General features: G+C 39.9%; 1 protein-coding gene across 1 annotated transcript; it reads left to right on the plus strand.

Annotated features, from left to right (window-relative positions):
* Positions 1-76: 76 nt before the first annotated feature.
* On the plus strand, positions 77-12,444 carry LOC133639738 (oocyte zinc finger protein XlCOF22-like). The gene is made up of 3 exons (XM_062033320.1): positions 77-646; positions 1,683-1,949; positions 10,418-12,444. Exons 1-3 carry the CDS (start codon positions 553-555, stop codon positions 11,557-11,559), a joined length of 1,503 nt encoding a protein of 500 aa, XP_061889304.1. The 5' UTR covers positions 77-552; the 3' UTR covers positions 11,560-12,444.
* Positions 12,445-17,593: the final 5,149 nt, after the last annotated feature.

The following is a 17,593-nucleotide window of genomic DNA, read 5'->3' on the forward strand; positions in this document are numbered from 1 at the left end:
CTTTCCTTATGCTACTGTTGTTTCAATACATTGTTAAATATTTGAATATGTTTACGAAAATAAGTGGACAAGTTTACTTTTATTTTCAGAATAAGTAAATAGTATATAATAAAATAGTTTTACCGGGGGTGGGAGCTGGTTGTACTTATTTCTCTCGCGAGATCTGGAAAAGAGCTGGTTACTTGTTTCTCTCGCGAGATCTGGAAAAGAGCTGGTTACTTTTTTCTCTCGCGAGATCTGACAAGACTGCGCGCGAACCAAACACGGCGAGGATAAAGCAAGATGGCGTCTTACGGTGAAGACGTTATTGCAGTCGTCACAGTTCAGTGTTCTTAATCTGTGCGTCCATGTACACATATATGTCCTTTATTACACTTTATTAATTAATAACTGTTTGTATATTAGTCTGAGCGCACTTTGATGCTTCTCCAGCTAGTTTAGCTTGCTAGTTAGCTTAGCTTGTTAGCTGCTAACAAAGAGAGGCGGAAGTGATGAAAACACATCGCTAAGCAGAGATCAAGTGTGAGTGTAAAGTGTTGTGATTGTGTGAAAATGTGCGAAAGAACCATAGCAGAGTACGAGGAGGAACTTTGTCCAACAAAAGAGGAGAAGGATCAAAAATATCAAGTTGTGTTACACAGAACAGGTTTGTTTACTTCTTACTCTCACATCTTTACTAACTTTATATTTATTATTAACACTATTCTTCAATAGATTGTCTATAGGAAGATGAATTGTCATGTGAGGATGATGCACTGATTGTTTTATGTTGTTCATAAAAACCAGACAATATTTATGAGGGGTTGATGTTCCTCTCAGTTTGTAACAATGTGTATCAACATGTTTACACAAAACTCACACAGTCACCGGGGGAATATTCCAGAGAGCAAACTCCTGAGTAAGTAAAGCTCGAGAGTTTGACCTCCAAAAATAAGAGGTAAGACAAAGTCTTGGTAACTGACGCTGTAAACCTAGCCTGCTAGCTGGCAGGTTTGACAAGTTATTTATGTGTGTAAAAGCTATACTGAGCTGTTATTTCCTTCATATTGGTGCAGCCATTAACCTACTACAACACCTACTACATCCACCTACTCAGTGGCCTAGTGGTTAGAGTGTCCACCCTGAGATGGGTAGATTGTGACTTCAAACCCTGACTGAGTCACACCAAAGACTATAAAAATGGGACCCATTACTTCCCTGCTTGGCACTCAGCATCAAGGGTTGGAATTGGGGGTTAAATCCCCGAAAAAATGATTCCCGGGCGCGGCCACCGCTGCTGCTCACTGTTCCCCTCACCGCCCAGGGGGTGATCAAGGGTGATGGGTCAAATGCAGAGAATAATCTGGCCACACCTAGTGTGTGTGTGTGACAATCATTGCTACTTTAACTTTTTAATGTGGCAGTGATTGTGGAAAAAACAAAGCCTGATCTAAAGATGACATCTTGATCTCATACCATCTCAAACCAATTGGCCGTTCATTATTAAGTGAAATGTCTTAAAGTCGCTTAAATTCGTCTTTAACCAAGCAACACTATGTTTTATCCAGTTACTCGATTAATCGAAAACATTTCCAGTAGAACACTTGATTAAAAACATTTTCAATAGCCACAGCCCTATATTTCATGTACGATTTAATATTTAGCATGTAGGAGTTAAAATGTGTTTTGTTTGTGTCCTGTAGACATCCATCAGCTGATTGGACACCAAAAAGAATGTCTCCCTCATCTGCAGGGGGACAGTTTCACTTTAGAGGATCCACAGCCCTCACATTTTAAAGGGGACGAGGAGGATCCACAGCCCCCTTATTTTAAAGAGGAAGAGGAGGGAGAGTGTCCTGTAGGGCAGGAGGAGGATGATGTCAGCAAGTTTCCACTGACTGTTGTCTCTGTGAAGACTGAAGAGCATGAAGACAAAGCACCTGAGTCCTCACAGCTTCATCACAGTCCAAGTAAGCACAACATCCACATATCATCTAATACAATGTTTGTGACACATGTTCATCCGGGGGCCACATTTATGACTAAAGATGGAGATATACTTGCTTTTTAACACCACCATTTAAAAATGAATGCTCACCAATCATCAACAGTGTAATTGCTGGGGTGTAACCATGTGACCTAGAGGCCGTCCTCCTTACCTCACGTGGTCAAATGAAGGCAAACATTCAATATGGCTACTGTTTATTTACCTTTAGCAGCACATATGTCAGCATATTTCAAAGGTTTAGTGGTGAAGATTAGGGATGTATACCAAGAACCATTTTTTTGTAGTACTGGTTCCTAATTATGTCGTCCATGAGGACTGTGAAGATTCTGGACTAACGACACAACTATTTGTATTTTTAATTCCAGCTGACTGACGTAACTATGACACGTTGTCACATTGAGTTCAGCTGCCGCTGCTACACATTAAAATCAGCTTTGAATAATGACTAATAAGGAAGCAACAACACACAAAAGTGTGATGTGTGTTATTGACAAGAAGATGACATAACTGCATTTCACCTTGCACTGCACACATAGTTGACTTCTTTAAGACTTCAAATAAACAGCTGTTGATAAAAGACTTCCCTGCTCTGAGATGTTACAGAACATCATGTTGGAGGTGTTCAACCTCTTGTGCTAATAGGAATGCTATTTAAAATGCCTTTTTTACACTTTTTTATTTCCACAAATTACATGTAGTACTGATAAGAGTACCGATGAATACCGCTAATACACCGATCCCACCTACAACGTTCTTCTTTGCAGTCTCCATTGTTCATTAAACAAATTGCAAACGATTCACCAACACAGATGTCCAGAATACTGTGGAATTATGAAATGAAAACAGAGCTTTTTGTATAGGATTCTACGGGCTCCGAATACTTCCCTTGCCCTCCTGACGTCACACGCATACGTCAGCATAATAAAAAGTTTTCAACCGGAAGTGTGGCGGGAAATTTAAAATTGCACTTTATAAGTTAACCCGGCCGTATTGGCATGTGTTGCAATGTTAAGATTTCATCATCGATATATAAACTATCAGACTGCGTGGTCGGTAGTAGTGGCTTTCAGTAGGCCTTTAATAATCCCAGAGGGGAAATTAAGATTTTCCGCACAATCCCATTCAAGAGCAGACAAACATTACAGGGAGACAGAACAGGATCGCTGACGGGTCTGTCAACTTCCGGCACCCCTTACAAAAAAGGTGAGAAACAGGTAAATGCTGGGGAGGGGGGAGGAGGGCTGAGAAAAAAAATTCAGTCTCAGCCTGGGCCCCTGGAGAGGGGGTCCAGACTGAGGCCAAAGAGAAAAACAAACTCATAGCCATAGCACACATAAACATGAGAGTAAGAGGGAAACATCAAAGAACACAAAGGACATTAAAGACATTAAAAGAACAGTCACTTCTACACACAGCCACAAAAGTAAAACAACAACAACAAAAACATATACACTGTGGTGGCCTCTGCGGTGTTATAAATAATGATAAATGGGTTATACTTGTATAGCGCTTTTCTACCTTCAAGGTACTCAAAGCGCTTTGACAGTATTTCCACATTCACCCATTCACACACCCATTCACACACTGATGGCGGGAGCTGCCATGCAAGGCGCTAACCAGCAGCCATCAGGAGCAAGGGTGAAGTGTCTTGCCAAAGGACACAACGGACGTGACTAGGATGGTAGAGCCATCGTCTGCTGGGGTGGGGGGGAGCATGGCCAGAGACAGGAGCAGACCCAACAAAGCAACCAAGGGAGCCGACTCCACCCTTGGCCGCCCACCAACTCTCGGCCAGTGTCCAGTCTGCACGCATGAGCGAGGATACGTCCAAGGAGACCGAGGTGTCCGATACCTGCTCATTCAGCCAAGACACTGTGAAGCTTGTCCGTCCCGGCTCTCAGCACCAGCTCCAGTCCTGTCTCTTCATCCACATCTCCTCCAGTCTCTCCAAACTCTGCAGTCCTGTCTCTTCATCCACATCTCCTCCAGTCTCTCCAAACTCTGCAGTCCTGTCTCTTCATCCACATCTCCTCCAGTCTCTCCAAACTCTGCAGTCCTGTCTCTTCATCCACATCTCCTCCAGTCTCTCCAAACTCTGCAGTCCTGTCTCTTCATCCACATCTCCTCCAGTCTCTCCAAACTCTGCAGTCCTGTCTCTTCATCCACATCTCCTCCAGTCTCTCCAAACTCTGCAGTCCTGTCTCTTCATCCACATCTCCTCCAGTCTCTCCAAACTCTGCAGTCCTGTCTCTTCATCCACATCTCCTCCAGTCTCTCCAAACTCTGCAGTCCTGTCTCTTCATCCACATCTCCTCCAGTCTCTCCAAACTCTGCAGTCCTGTCTCTTCATCCACATCTCCTCCAGTCTCTCCAAACTCTGCAGTCCTGTCTCTTCATCCACATCTCCTCCAGTCTCTCCAAACTCTGCAGTCCTGTCTCTTCATCCACATGTCCTCCAGTCTCTCCAAACTCTGCAGTCCTGTCTCTTCATCCACATCTCCTCCAGTCTCTCCAAACTCTGCAGTCCTGTCTCTTCATCCACATCTCCTCCAGTCTCTCCAAACTCTGCAGTCCTGTCTCTTCATCCACATCTCCTCCAGTCTCTCTAAACTCTGCAGTCCTGTCTCTTCATCCACATCTCCTCCAGTCTCTCTAAACTCTGCAGTCCTGTCTCTTCATCCACATCTCCTCCAGTCTCTCTAAACTCTGCAGTCCTGTCTCTTCATCCACATCTCCTCCAGTCTCTCTAAACTCTGCAGTCCTGTCTCTTCATCCACATCTCCTCCAGTCTCTCTAAACTCTGCAGTCCTGTCTCTTCATCCACATCTCCTCCAGTCTCTTTAAACGGACTCTGGTGTGGCAGAGACCCAGCAGCTGGTCTCCATGGCCAAAAGGCTCCCGGGAGGCAGATCCAGAAGTTCACAAAAAAAGCACCGCAGAAGTCACCAAAGTGCCACCCCTTGTCACACAGTCCCAAAGGGTCCCCAACCAAAAGGCAAAAAAACCCCACATGAAAACAAGAAGGAAACATCCGGAACACAAAAGGATGACACAAGAGCACAGAGCTCCTGCCATCAGCAGCCACTACAGCGGCGCCATCTTGAAGGGAAAAAAACCGGGGATGAAAATTTGACCCGGTTATCTTCTCCAAGTCACGACACTGACATTGTCTTTGTGACAGCACGCTTGCTCCCTCAAGTGACGGCGTGATAAGAGCGCACCGTCACAATAAACAAAACAAAACACAGGCGGAGAGCGATAATCCATTAAAAAAAAACAATCAAACTGGAGTTTTGACCCGGAGAAGGCAGGTCTGTTAAAAAAACAAAAACTCTGCATCCCAGGGACGCGCGGACTTACGGAAATACACGTCCTTTTTGATTTCAATGCGTAAAAAGACATAAAAAGTGTGTTGACGCCAACACTGGTTATTAATGTGATTATCACACAGCAGTCATTTCCATTAGACAATATTCAAATATAGGTGGTAGTGTTGTAACCATACCAATATTTTGGTACTGCTACTAAAATTATGTTGGTACTTTTCTAAATAAAGGGGACCACAGAAATGGCATTATTGGCTTTATTTTAACAAAAAAACTTAGGGTACATGAAACATTTGTTTATTATTGACCCTTCTGTTCCACTGAATTTCTCTTCTGTTTTCCAACAGTTTGAGCCGGTGTCCTTTTCTTTTTGAAATGACACAGTTAGTCATATGAAGCCCTCTGGTTCTCCTGCAGACTCCCTCCCACCTCACCTGTTTAAGGAGGTACTTGCTACTATTGGATCAAGTGTCCTTAACATTATCAATAGTAGCCTCTCTTCTGGAATAGTTCCAGTAGAGTTTAAACATGCAGCGGTACAACCTTTACTTAAAAAACCAAGCCTCGACCCCTCTCTCCTCTCTAACCTTAGACCTATCTCTAATCTTCCATACATTTCTAAAATATTAGAGAAGGTTGTCTACAGTCAGTTGTTGCCCTTCTTAGAGGATAATGGTATCACCGAGCTGTTCCAGTCCGGTTTTAAAGCCCTCCACAGCACAGAGTCAGCGCTTCTAAAAGTTTTTAACGATATCCTCCTGTCAACTGACTCTGGTAAATATGTTGTCCTGGTGCTTTTAGATCTGTCTGCTGCTTTCGACACCGTCGACCACGCCACCTTAATCACTCGTCTTGAGAACTGTGTGGGCATTAAGGGCGATGCCCTCAACTGGTTCCGGTCGTACTTAACCGACAGGAGTTTTTGTGTAAAAATAGACAGTTTTATGTCTTCCACAGCTCCTTTACCACATGGGGTTCCCCAGGGCTCAATCCTTGCCCCAATCTTATTTGCGCTTTACCTTCTCCCCCTTGGTTCTATTTTTAGGAAGTACGATATTGCATTTCATTTTTATGCCGATGGTTGCCAGATTTATTTTCCCATGGCACAAAATAACACGGTTCAACGTCTTATAGACTGCCTGCACGATATCAAAGCCTGGCTTTCAGCTAACTTCCTGAGCCTAAATGAAGACAAAACAGAAGTTATGTTGTTCGGTCCAAGTCGCTCTCCCTCCCCCAACGTTGACCTCGGCACTCTGACCCCATATCTCAGCGACTGTGTCACAAACCTGGGGGTAAAGTGCGACTCAGATTTTAAATTCGAAAAACAAATCAGAAGCGTCGTACAAAAAAGCTTTTATCAACTACGCCAAATAGCGAAAGTGAAACCGCTTCTATCAGGACATGATCTCGAGAAATTAATCCACGCCTTTATCTCGACTCGTTTAGACTACTGCAATGCCTTGTATGTAGGCATTAGCCAGGCCTCCCTCGCCCGCCTGCAGCTCGTGCAGAACTCTGCTGCTCGTCTGCTAACACAGACCCGCAGACATGAGCACATCACCCCTATATTAGCGTCCCTTCACTGGCTCCCTGTGTGTTACAGAATCAATTTTAAACTCCTTTTATTTGTTTTTAAATGTCTAAACAACCTCGCGCCAACATATCTCTCCGACCTCCTTCAGCCTTACTGCCCCACCCGATCCCTAAGATCAGCCGATCAGCTGCTACTGACGGTCCCCGGACACAAGGCTGAAGCTTAGAGGTGACAGAGCTTTCGCCGCTGCTGCTCCCAAGCTCTGGAACGACCTACCTCTGAGTGTCAGACAAGCCTCCTCTCTTCCTGTTTTTAAATCTCTCTTAAAAACATACTTTTATTCCATGGCTTTTAACACTGAGTGATGTCCATCCTGCAATGGCGGCCCATAATACACCTGCTGTGAACCTGTTTTTATATTTTATTTATTTTTTTTTTTATCGTGTTCTGTTTGTGTTGTGTTTGCTCGGTTCTCGTATTATTTTTAACCTGTCCATTGTACAGCACTTTGGCTACCCCTGTGGTGAATTTTAAATGGGCTTTATAAATAAAGTTGATTTGATTTGATTGCAGTTAAGTCCTTAAATAAAATAGTGAACATACTAGACAACTTGTCTTTTAGTAGTAAGTAAACAAACAAAGACTCCTAATTAGTCTGCTGACGTATGCAGTAACATATTGTGTCATTTATACACCTATTATTTTGTACACATAATTAAGGACAAGTGGTAGAAAATGAATTATTAATCTACTTGTTCATTAATTGTTAATATCTGCTTACTTTGTCTTTTAACATGTTCTGTCTACACTTCTGTTAAAATGTAATAATCACTTATTCTTCTCTTCTTTGATACTTTACATTAGTTTTTGGATGATACCACAAATTTGGCTATCAATCCGATACCAAGTCGTTACAGGATCATACATTGGTCATCTTCAAAGTCCTCATGTGTCCAGGGACATATTTCCTGACTTTATAAACATAATATACAAAACGGGCCCAGAGCATAATACTACCACCACCATGCATGACGGTAGGTATGGTATTCCTGGGCTTAAAGGCCTCACCTTTTCTCCTCCAAACATATTGCTGGGTATTGTGGCCAAACAGCTCCATTTGTATTTCATCTGACATCACATGGACAATGATAAGACCTTCTGGAGGAAAGTTATGTGGTCAGATGAAACAAAAATGTATATATATATATATATATGTATATAAATATTCATATCTGTTTTTTTATTCATTAATTATATATACCAACTTGTCAGCTTTTTGTCATTACATGATGCCTTTAGTTCTATTTTTACATTTTGACAGAGGGAGGTATTTAAAAAAAAAATGTATTTATGTTTTTAAGTGATGTACATGTATGTGTACATGTAGATGATGTACCGGGACAGATCCATTAAGAGTTTGAGCAGAAATATGTCCCATAGGAATTAACTATACACAATAAAACATTGACAAAATGATGTGTCACATGAATGGTTTTCGAAGTAACACTTTTGTGACATGAAAAAAACACAACAAATGTAAATAAATCACGGCGTTTACTTTTTGATATTAATATAAAAGTCAAAGCAGTTTGGCTAATGAAGATGAAGTCTCATAAACAAGCTTTGTTCTTCTGCAACAACGCCTCCTTGTAGTTCAGTGCAACACTTTGGCCAACAAAAATAAAGACTAGTGACACCTCTCACATCGAATACACAATCTTCACAGCCAGCGTTTAATTCAATGAGATGACAAAACATTTGAGCTGGTATTGATGTTAATTGAACACTGATACAGTTTGCAGTTAAATAAAGGAGAAGTGAACATCCCAGCAGGAAAGGTGTAAAACAGTACTTGCAACGCGGTGCCTCCCTGTTTAAAGTGTCACCTTTTATTGTTAGTTTTGAAGCCCAAATACCTCCATATTGTACTTCACACCCTCTTTATTAACCTGTAGAATTGTAGTTTTCTGCCTTTCTTCCTCTTCAAGATGTTATTGCTTGTGTGCACTTTGTGTGTGCGCCTCGACCCTGTAGTCACTCGGGTGAAAGAGCGGAAGCGGTGCTTTGCAAAGGTGGTATCGTACCGATTTCTATTGATTGTAATGTATATAATGTAATGTATTGTGGCCAAACAGCTCCATTTTTGTTTCATCTGACATCACAAGGACAAAGATAAGACCTTCTGGAGGAAAGTTCTGTGGTCAGATCAAATAAAAATGGAGCTGTTTGGCCACAATACCCAGCAATATGCTTGGAGGAAAAAAGGTGAGGCCTTTAATCCCAGGAACACCATACCTACCATCAAGCATGGTGGTGGTAGTATAATGCTCTGGGCCTGTTTTGCTGCCATTGGAACTGCTACTTTAAATGGGACAATGAAAAAGGAGGATCAGCTCCAAATTGTTCAGGACAAGCTAAAATCATCAGCCCGGAGGTTGGGTCTTGGGCGCAGTTGGGTGTTCCAACAGGAACATTTGCTCACATTTTCAGTAGAGCCATAATAAATTCATAAAAGAAGCAAACTTCATGAATGTTTTTAGTGAGCAACAAGTATGTGCTCCAATCACTACATCACAAAAATATAAGAGTTGTAGAAATGATTGGACACTCAAGACAGCCATGACATGATGTTCTTTACAAGTGTATGTATACTTTTGATCACGACTGTATATATGCATGTGTATATGTATATATATCCATCCATCCATCCATTTTCTACCGCTTATCCCTTTCGGAGTGGCGGGGGGTGCTGGAGCCTATCTCAGCTACAATGGGGTGGAAGGTGGGGTATGTACAGTATAAATATATATATATATACTGTATATTTATGTATATATATATTTATGTATATATGTTATATGTATGTATATATATATATACTGTATATTTAGGGGACGGCGTGGCGAAGTTGGGAGAGTGGCCGTTACTGGTTCAATCCCCACCTTCTACCATCCTAGTCACGTCCGTTGTGTCCTTGAGCAAGACACTTCACCCTTGCTCCTGATGGGCCTGGTTAGTGCCGTGCATGGCAGCTCCCGCCATCAGTGTGTGTGTGTGAATGTGGAAAATAGTGTCAAAGCGCTTTGAGTTCCTCAAAAAGGTAGAAAAGCGCTATAAAAGTATGACCCATTTACCATTTATGTATGTATGTTCAGTTTAACAGTCCAGTTGTGATTGATTGAATGCCCTGAGAATTATACTGGACATTCTTTTGTAATTGCCACAAAATAACGTGTAGTATTTTGTTAATTCCTTGCCAAAAATATTTTTATTTTATAGATATTTTCAAAGCAGAATATTGTCCTTAGGGCCCTCTGGCACCTCATGGGGGACCCGTCAAATCTGTGCCTCTTAAGACCTCACTGTTGGCTTTGTACGCTCATGTTACTTCTCAACTAGTCAAAGTTGATGCTAATCGACCTGTTTCTTCTCCTTTTTACTGAATGTGAAAGCAAAAGTGAGTCCACAAATAACCGAATCATAAAGCAGAATCGAAAATGAAATCTGAATTGGTAAAATCTTACCTATTTCCATCCCAGCATGTGTTTGTCTTCTTGTGTCCTGCAGGCGTCTGTGAAAAATATCGTCCACCTGAGCAGCAGGAGGGGTCCTCCAGTATGGAGCAGAAGAGGTCACAGCACCTCCACGTGAAAGAAGAGGAGCCACAGCCCCCCCACTTTAAAGATGAAGACAAGAGACACCTCATCAGTGTGAAGAGTGAAGATGATGAGGTCAAAGGTGAGAGTGAGGAGAAGAGAGAGGCGGAGCCTCCAAGCAGCAGCTCAACACAACACATGACAACAGAAGCTGATGGAGACCACTGTGGAGGATCACAAGCAGACAAGATGTTAGCTCCACTATCAGATAGTGAGGACACAACGTCACACTCTCCTGACACTGATGATGAACACTCTAAAAATGATAAGACATGTCACACTGACAACACTCACTTCACATGTTCTCACTGTCACAAAACTCTTAAATATCCTGGTAATTTCAAAAGACACATGAGAATACACACTGGAGAGAAACCTTTTTCATGTTCAATCTGCGGTAAAGATTTTATTCAAAAGCACCATTTCAATGCACACATGAGAATACACACTGGAGAAAAACCTTTTTCATGCTCAGAATGTGGTAAAAGTTTTGTATTAAATCAAACTTTAAAATTACACATGAGAACACACACTGGAGAAAAACCTTTTCCATGTTCAATCTGTGGTAAAGATTTTACTCAAAGGGACCATTTCAAAGTACACATGAGAACACACACTGGTGACAAACCTTTTTCATGTTCAATCTGTGGTAAAGATTTTACTCAAAGGGCCCATTTCAAAGTACACATGAGAATACACACTGGTGAAAAACCTTTTTCCTGCTCAGAATGTGGTAAAAGTTTTGTAATAAATCAAAGTTTAAAAGTACACAAGAGAACACACACTGGTGAAAAACCTTTTTCATGTTCAATCTGCGGTAAAGATTTTACTCTAAGGCACCACTTAAAAGAACACAAGAGAACGCACTCTGGTGAAAGACCATACTCCTGTTCAAGCTGCAACAAAAGCTTTCGTCACCTAAACACTCTTAGAGCACACATGAGAGCACACACAGGAGTTAAAGTGTTGAGTTGCAGTGTGTGTGGTGAAAGATGGTCTAAGTACCAGAGTAAGAAACACAAGTGTGCTGGTGAGAACAGCAGCAGCAAATGAAACTGCAGGATTTGAAATAAACTGTCAAAACTTTAACTTTGACTTTCTAACAACATCAGCACATATAACATGTGTGACATCATTGTTGTGTGTGTAACACAATCTTGTTAATATGATTCTAACATTTATAGATTAGACACTTCAGATTAGTGCTTTTATTTCAGTCAAGTTCATGAGTTAATATACACATTTGTGTACTTTAAAATGAACAGAACAATTGGACTGAAAAGGTGTGAATAAACAGTACATAAAATATGTTACATACAATAAACATTTTAAGTGTAGATATTCATAATTCACTTTTATACTTATTCATAATAGTGTTTTATATATGTTTTTTGAAATAATGAAGTGTTACATATTTTATTTTCTAATTGTAGATGATTCCATAGATGAACTCCTTTATATGATGTACATATTTGTTTTACATGTGTTCATACCTTTGCTTTTGAGTACACATAAATCCCTCTTAGTTCATATTTACTGGTTCACATCTGAAACATCTTCTGGACCACTTCTGGAAGCATATTTTTTACTTTATACATCATTTGAACACTTGTCTTATATTAACTTTTAAAATGTGTGACTTTATGAATCATTTGCTGGGTCTCTATAATCCATTCTATTAATTATCTTTATTACTCTCTTGTGTAATATGAATATTGTTGTGTGATTGTTTTATATGTATGTCCCCAGACCTTTATGCAATAAACAATGTATGCTTCAACTGAAGTTGGGTACAATAATTGTACTTAATATTTGTAAGTATGTACTTTATTCTATTTAGTATTGCACTCCCTTTTTTAAATGTTTTCTTTATATGACTTCCATGTAGTTTCCAGCTTACTTCATCATCTAGACTAAGTCAGCCTGGAGGATGTGTGTAATGTTGAGATGTATTGGAGATGCCTTGGTTTGTTTGGATGTTGTCAACCTGTCAATTGTTCTATTTAAAATGTTGTCAGATCTCGCGAGAGAAACAAGCAACCAGCTCTATTACTTCTTCTTCTTACTGGCAGTTTGCAGCCATGACTTGAAAGGTTCATACTGCCACCTACTGGACTGTAGAATGTAGTGAGCAATACACTTAACACCGCTGTCCATGAGACGACTGGTTCAAAATAAATTGCCAGTCACAGTTAACTTGTGCTCAGCTGGGAAAATAAATATATATATACTTATTAGGTCATCCATTTACTTATTATAAACTGTTACAGGTGTATTTAATAATCATGTTAATATTAAATATGTACGTAAATAATATGTGGGGATATAAAAGGCATCCGGTTCTATCAGACCGGGCGGAAGCGGGAAGTGACGTCACAATCCACCTGGAGCACCTGTCAGACACAGCGTTTTTTACCACGGAGCCACTTCATGGATTAATCCTCCTTTTTGACATTTTTGGTGTGCTTTCCATTGGCCTGTGGAGAACCGGGAGAACAGAGACTCTTTCCAGGAGGACTTTGAGTTGGATGCGCAGTCTCGGTACCGTGACGTGAGTACACTGCTGCGGCTTTCATACATTTCATCGCTTGCCCGTACGTGCATGTCACGCTACGTGCATGTCACGTACGTAACTTTTGGGACTTTGGGGAAATATATGTGGTATATGAACTTTGGGCTGTGGGATTGAGTGTGTTGTGTAGGTGTTTGATTTATATTAGCGGGTTATATGGACGGGAGGGGGGAGTTGTTTGTTATGCGGGATTAATTTGTGGCATATTAAATATAAGCCTGATCGTCTTGTGGCTAATAGTTGTACATGTCTTGTGTTTATTTAATGTATTAATCATTCCCAGCTGAATATCAGGTCCCACCCGTGACTCCTTAATTGCGTAGTGGCAAAGACACCCGGGGAACTTGGGTGCGTTTGTTACAAATGTAGTCCCGTCGTCCCGGGGACGGTAAAAAAAAATGCACGGGATGAAATGAAATGCTCCCCGGGACGATGGCTTTTAACCATTTTTTTCTTTTTCTTTTTATGTATTTATTCATTTTATATTAAATGTCTTGGTTTTTCCTCCCTCTGAAAATCCTATGAAATGTTTAACAAGCATCCTATAATAATACAACAGCTATTAATGTAACAATACAATAAAACAAATATATTTAATGATGCTTTTTTCATTATTTTAACAATAGGCTAATGTATATTACTTTATACAGATTCTACAAGAAACACAAAGCTTAAAAACTAATTATTTACAATTGCAGACACAAGGTTTCGTGCAGCTTCACTCATTGTAAAGGAAGACGGAAGTCCACGCAGGAGAAAAAGGACTACAAAGATGGTGTCTGGGTTTTTCTTATATATATATATATATATATATATATATATATATATATATATATATATATATATATATATATATATATATATATATATATATATATATATATATATATATATATATATATATATATATATATATATATATATATATATATATATATATACTACCGTTCAAAAGTTTGGGGTAACCCAAACCTTTTGTGGAATAGCCTTCATTTCTAAGAACAAGAATAGACTGTCGAGTTTCAGATGAAAGTTCTCTTTTTCTGGCCATTTTGAGCGTTTAATTGACCCCACAAATGTGATGCTCCAGAAACTCAATCTGCTCAAAGGAAGGTCAGTTTTGTAGCTTCTGTAACGAGCTAAACTGTTTTCAGATGTGTGAACATGATTGCACAAGGGTTTTGTAATCATCAATTAGCCTTCTGAGCCAATGAGCAAACACATTGTACCATTAGAACACTGGAGTGATAGTTGCTGGAAATGGGCCTCTATACACCTATGTAGATATTGCACCAAAAACCAGACATTTGCAGCTAGAATAGTCATTTACCACATTAGCAACGTATAGAGTGTATTTCTTTAAAGTTAAGACTAGTTTAAAGTTATCTTCATTGAAAAGTACAGTGCTTTTCCTTCAAAAATAAGGACATTTCAATGTGACCCCAAACTTTTGAACGGTAGTGTATATATATGAAAGACTTAAAGGCCTACTGAAATTAATTTTTTTAATTTAAACGGGGATAGCAGATCCATTCTATGTGTCATACTTGATCATTTTGTGATATTGCCATATTTTTGCTGAAAGGATTTAGTAGAGAACATCGACGATAAAGTTCGCAACTTTTGATCGCTGATAAAAAAAAGCCTTGCCTGTACCGGAAGTAGCGTGACGTCGCAGGTTGAAAGGCTCCTCACATTTCCCCATTGTTTACACCAGCAGCGAGAGCGATTCGGACCGAGAAAGCGACGATTACCCCATTAATTTGAGCGAGGATGAAAGATTTGTAGATGAGTAACGTGAGAGTGAAGGACTAGAGTGCAGTGCGGGACGTATCTTTTTTTGCTCTGACCGTAACTTCGGAACAAGGGTTCATTGGATTCCACACTTTCTCCTTTTTCTATTGTGGCTCACGGATTTGTATTTTAAACCACCTCGGATACTATATCCTCTTGAAAATGAGAGTCGAGAACGCGAAATGGACATTCACAGTGACTTTTATCTCCACGACAATACATCGGCGAAGCTCTTTAGCTACGGTGCTAACGTGATAGCATCGTGCTTAAATGCAGATAGAAACAAAAGAAATAAATCCCTGACTGGAAGGATAGACAGAAGATCAACAATACTATTAAACCATGGACATGTAAATACACGGTTAATGCTTTCCAGCCTGTCGAAGCTTAACAATGCTGTTGCTTACAACACCATTGAAGCTAACTTAGCTACGGGACCTCGACAGAGCTATGCTAAAAACATTAGCTATCCACCTACGCCAGCCAGCCCTCATCTGCTCATCAACACCCGTGCTCACCTGCGTTCCAGCGATCGACGGAGCGACGAAGGACTTCACCCGATCATAGATGCGGTCGGCGGCCCGGAGACGAAGGAAGTCAAGGTGAGGTCGGCGGCTAGCGCGTCTGCTATCCATCTCAAAGTCCTCCTGGTTGTGTTGCTGTAGTCCGCCGCTAATACACCGATCCCACCTACAGCTTTCTTCTTTGCAGTCTTCATTGTTCATTAAACAAATTGCAAAAGATTCACCAACACAGATGTCCAGAATACTGTGGAATTATGTGGTGAAAACAGAGCTTTTTGTATTGGATCCAATGGTGTCCGAATACTTCCATTCACTCCGTGACGTCACGCGCATACGTCATCATACATAGACGTTTTCAACCGGAAGTTGCGCGGGAAATTTAAAATTGCACGTTATAAGTTAACTCGGCCGTATTGGCATGTGTTGCAATGTTAAGATTTCATCATTGATATATAAACTATCAGACTGCGTGGTCGCTAGTAGTGGCTTTCAGTAGGCCTTTAAAGGTATACTAGAGGATGTTGTGGATCATGTTGACTATTGGTCCTCCTAATTGTCAATCATTCTGGTGATGTTACGTAAGGACATATATATATATATATATACATATCAAATAAAACAAATGGCTTATCGATAAGCCATTTTTTATTTGTTTATTTATTACAACGCCAAAAGAGGCCTAACAACGCCAATGGTTGTAATTATGTAGCACTTTGAGATTTGGAATCAAATGTAAAGTAGATTACAAATACAATCTATTATATAAATAAATTATATATATATATATATATATATATATATATATATATATATATATATATATATATATATATATATATATATATATATATATATATGTATATATATGTATATATATGTATATATATGTATATATATATATATATATATGTATATATATGTATATATATATATATATGTATGTCCTTACGTAACATCACCAGAATGATTGACAATTAGGAGGACCAATAGTCAACATGATCCACCCAGAAATAAATAAAACAAATGGCTTATCGATAAGCCATTTAAAAAACAATTAGTTTTAATATTTATTTATATGTATCATTATTCTCCTACTCACCTTTCCAGTAGAGGCCTCTCCCCTCTCACTTTCTGTGCTCCTCTGCCCTGACTCCTACAGGTCAATAGGGGTTGTGGAGTGATTATTATTATTATTATCTACTGATGATAGTCATACGTGAATGAGCTCAGCTCCTGTTCTCCTCCATGTGTAAAGTGAGAAACAGCTGATGCTCCAGAACGAAGTAACCCCAAAGATAGCAAATGGTAAAAAAGAGTGCACATTATACTATAAATAACCGGGACCTCCATGATGCATTTCAGGCTAACTAGCTAACTAAGTAGCAGCATTGTTTTAGAGCGGGAATGTAACTTATTGTCAAACAGGAGCTAGCATAACAAACACCTAGGTGTTTGTTATGTGGGATTAATTTGTGGCATGTTAAATATAAGCCTGGTTGTGTTGTGGCTAATAGAGTATATATATGTCTTGTGTTTATTTACTGTTGTAGTCATTCCCAGCTGAATATCAGGTCACCCCCGCCTCTCACAGCATCTTCCCTATCTGAATCGCTTCTACTCCCCACTAGTCCTTCACTTGCACTTTCCTCATCCACAAATCTTTCATCTTCGCTCAAATTAATGGGGAAATTGTCGCTTTCTCGGTCTGAATCTCTCTCACTTCTGGCGGCCATCACTGTAAACAATAGGGAACTTTGCGGAAATGTTCAACTGACTACGTCACGCTACTTCCGGTAGAGGCAAGCCTTTTTTTTATCAGATACCAAAAGTTGCAATCTTTATCGTCGTTGTTCTATACTAAATCCTTTCAGCAAAAATATGGCAATATCGCGAAATGATCAAGTATGACACATAGAATAGATCTGCTATCCCCGTTTAAATAAAAAAAATTCATTTCAGTAGGCCTTTAAGTTCTGTTATTGATCGTTCTGTTGTGGCTCTTGGATAATATTCACTATTTACAGGTTTGGATGTTTTGCAGTTAATGTTGTACACGGTAAATGATCACTGACGTCACTCACTAACAAGCCTCCAGTTCCAGTCTGATCTACAATGTTACACAACATGTTGTCAATAAGTGTGCTGCTGTGTGTTGTGATTCTACAATGTTACACAACATGTTGTCAATAAGTGTGCT

Source organism: Entelurus aequoreus, linkage group LG22 (assembly GCF_033978785.1).
Source record: "Entelurus aequoreus isolate RoL-2023_Sb linkage group LG22, RoL_Eaeq_v1.1, whole genome shotgun sequence".
NCBI classification, from domain to species: Eukaryota; Metazoa; Chordata; class Actinopteri; order Syngnathiformes; family Syngnathidae; genus Entelurus; species Entelurus aequoreus.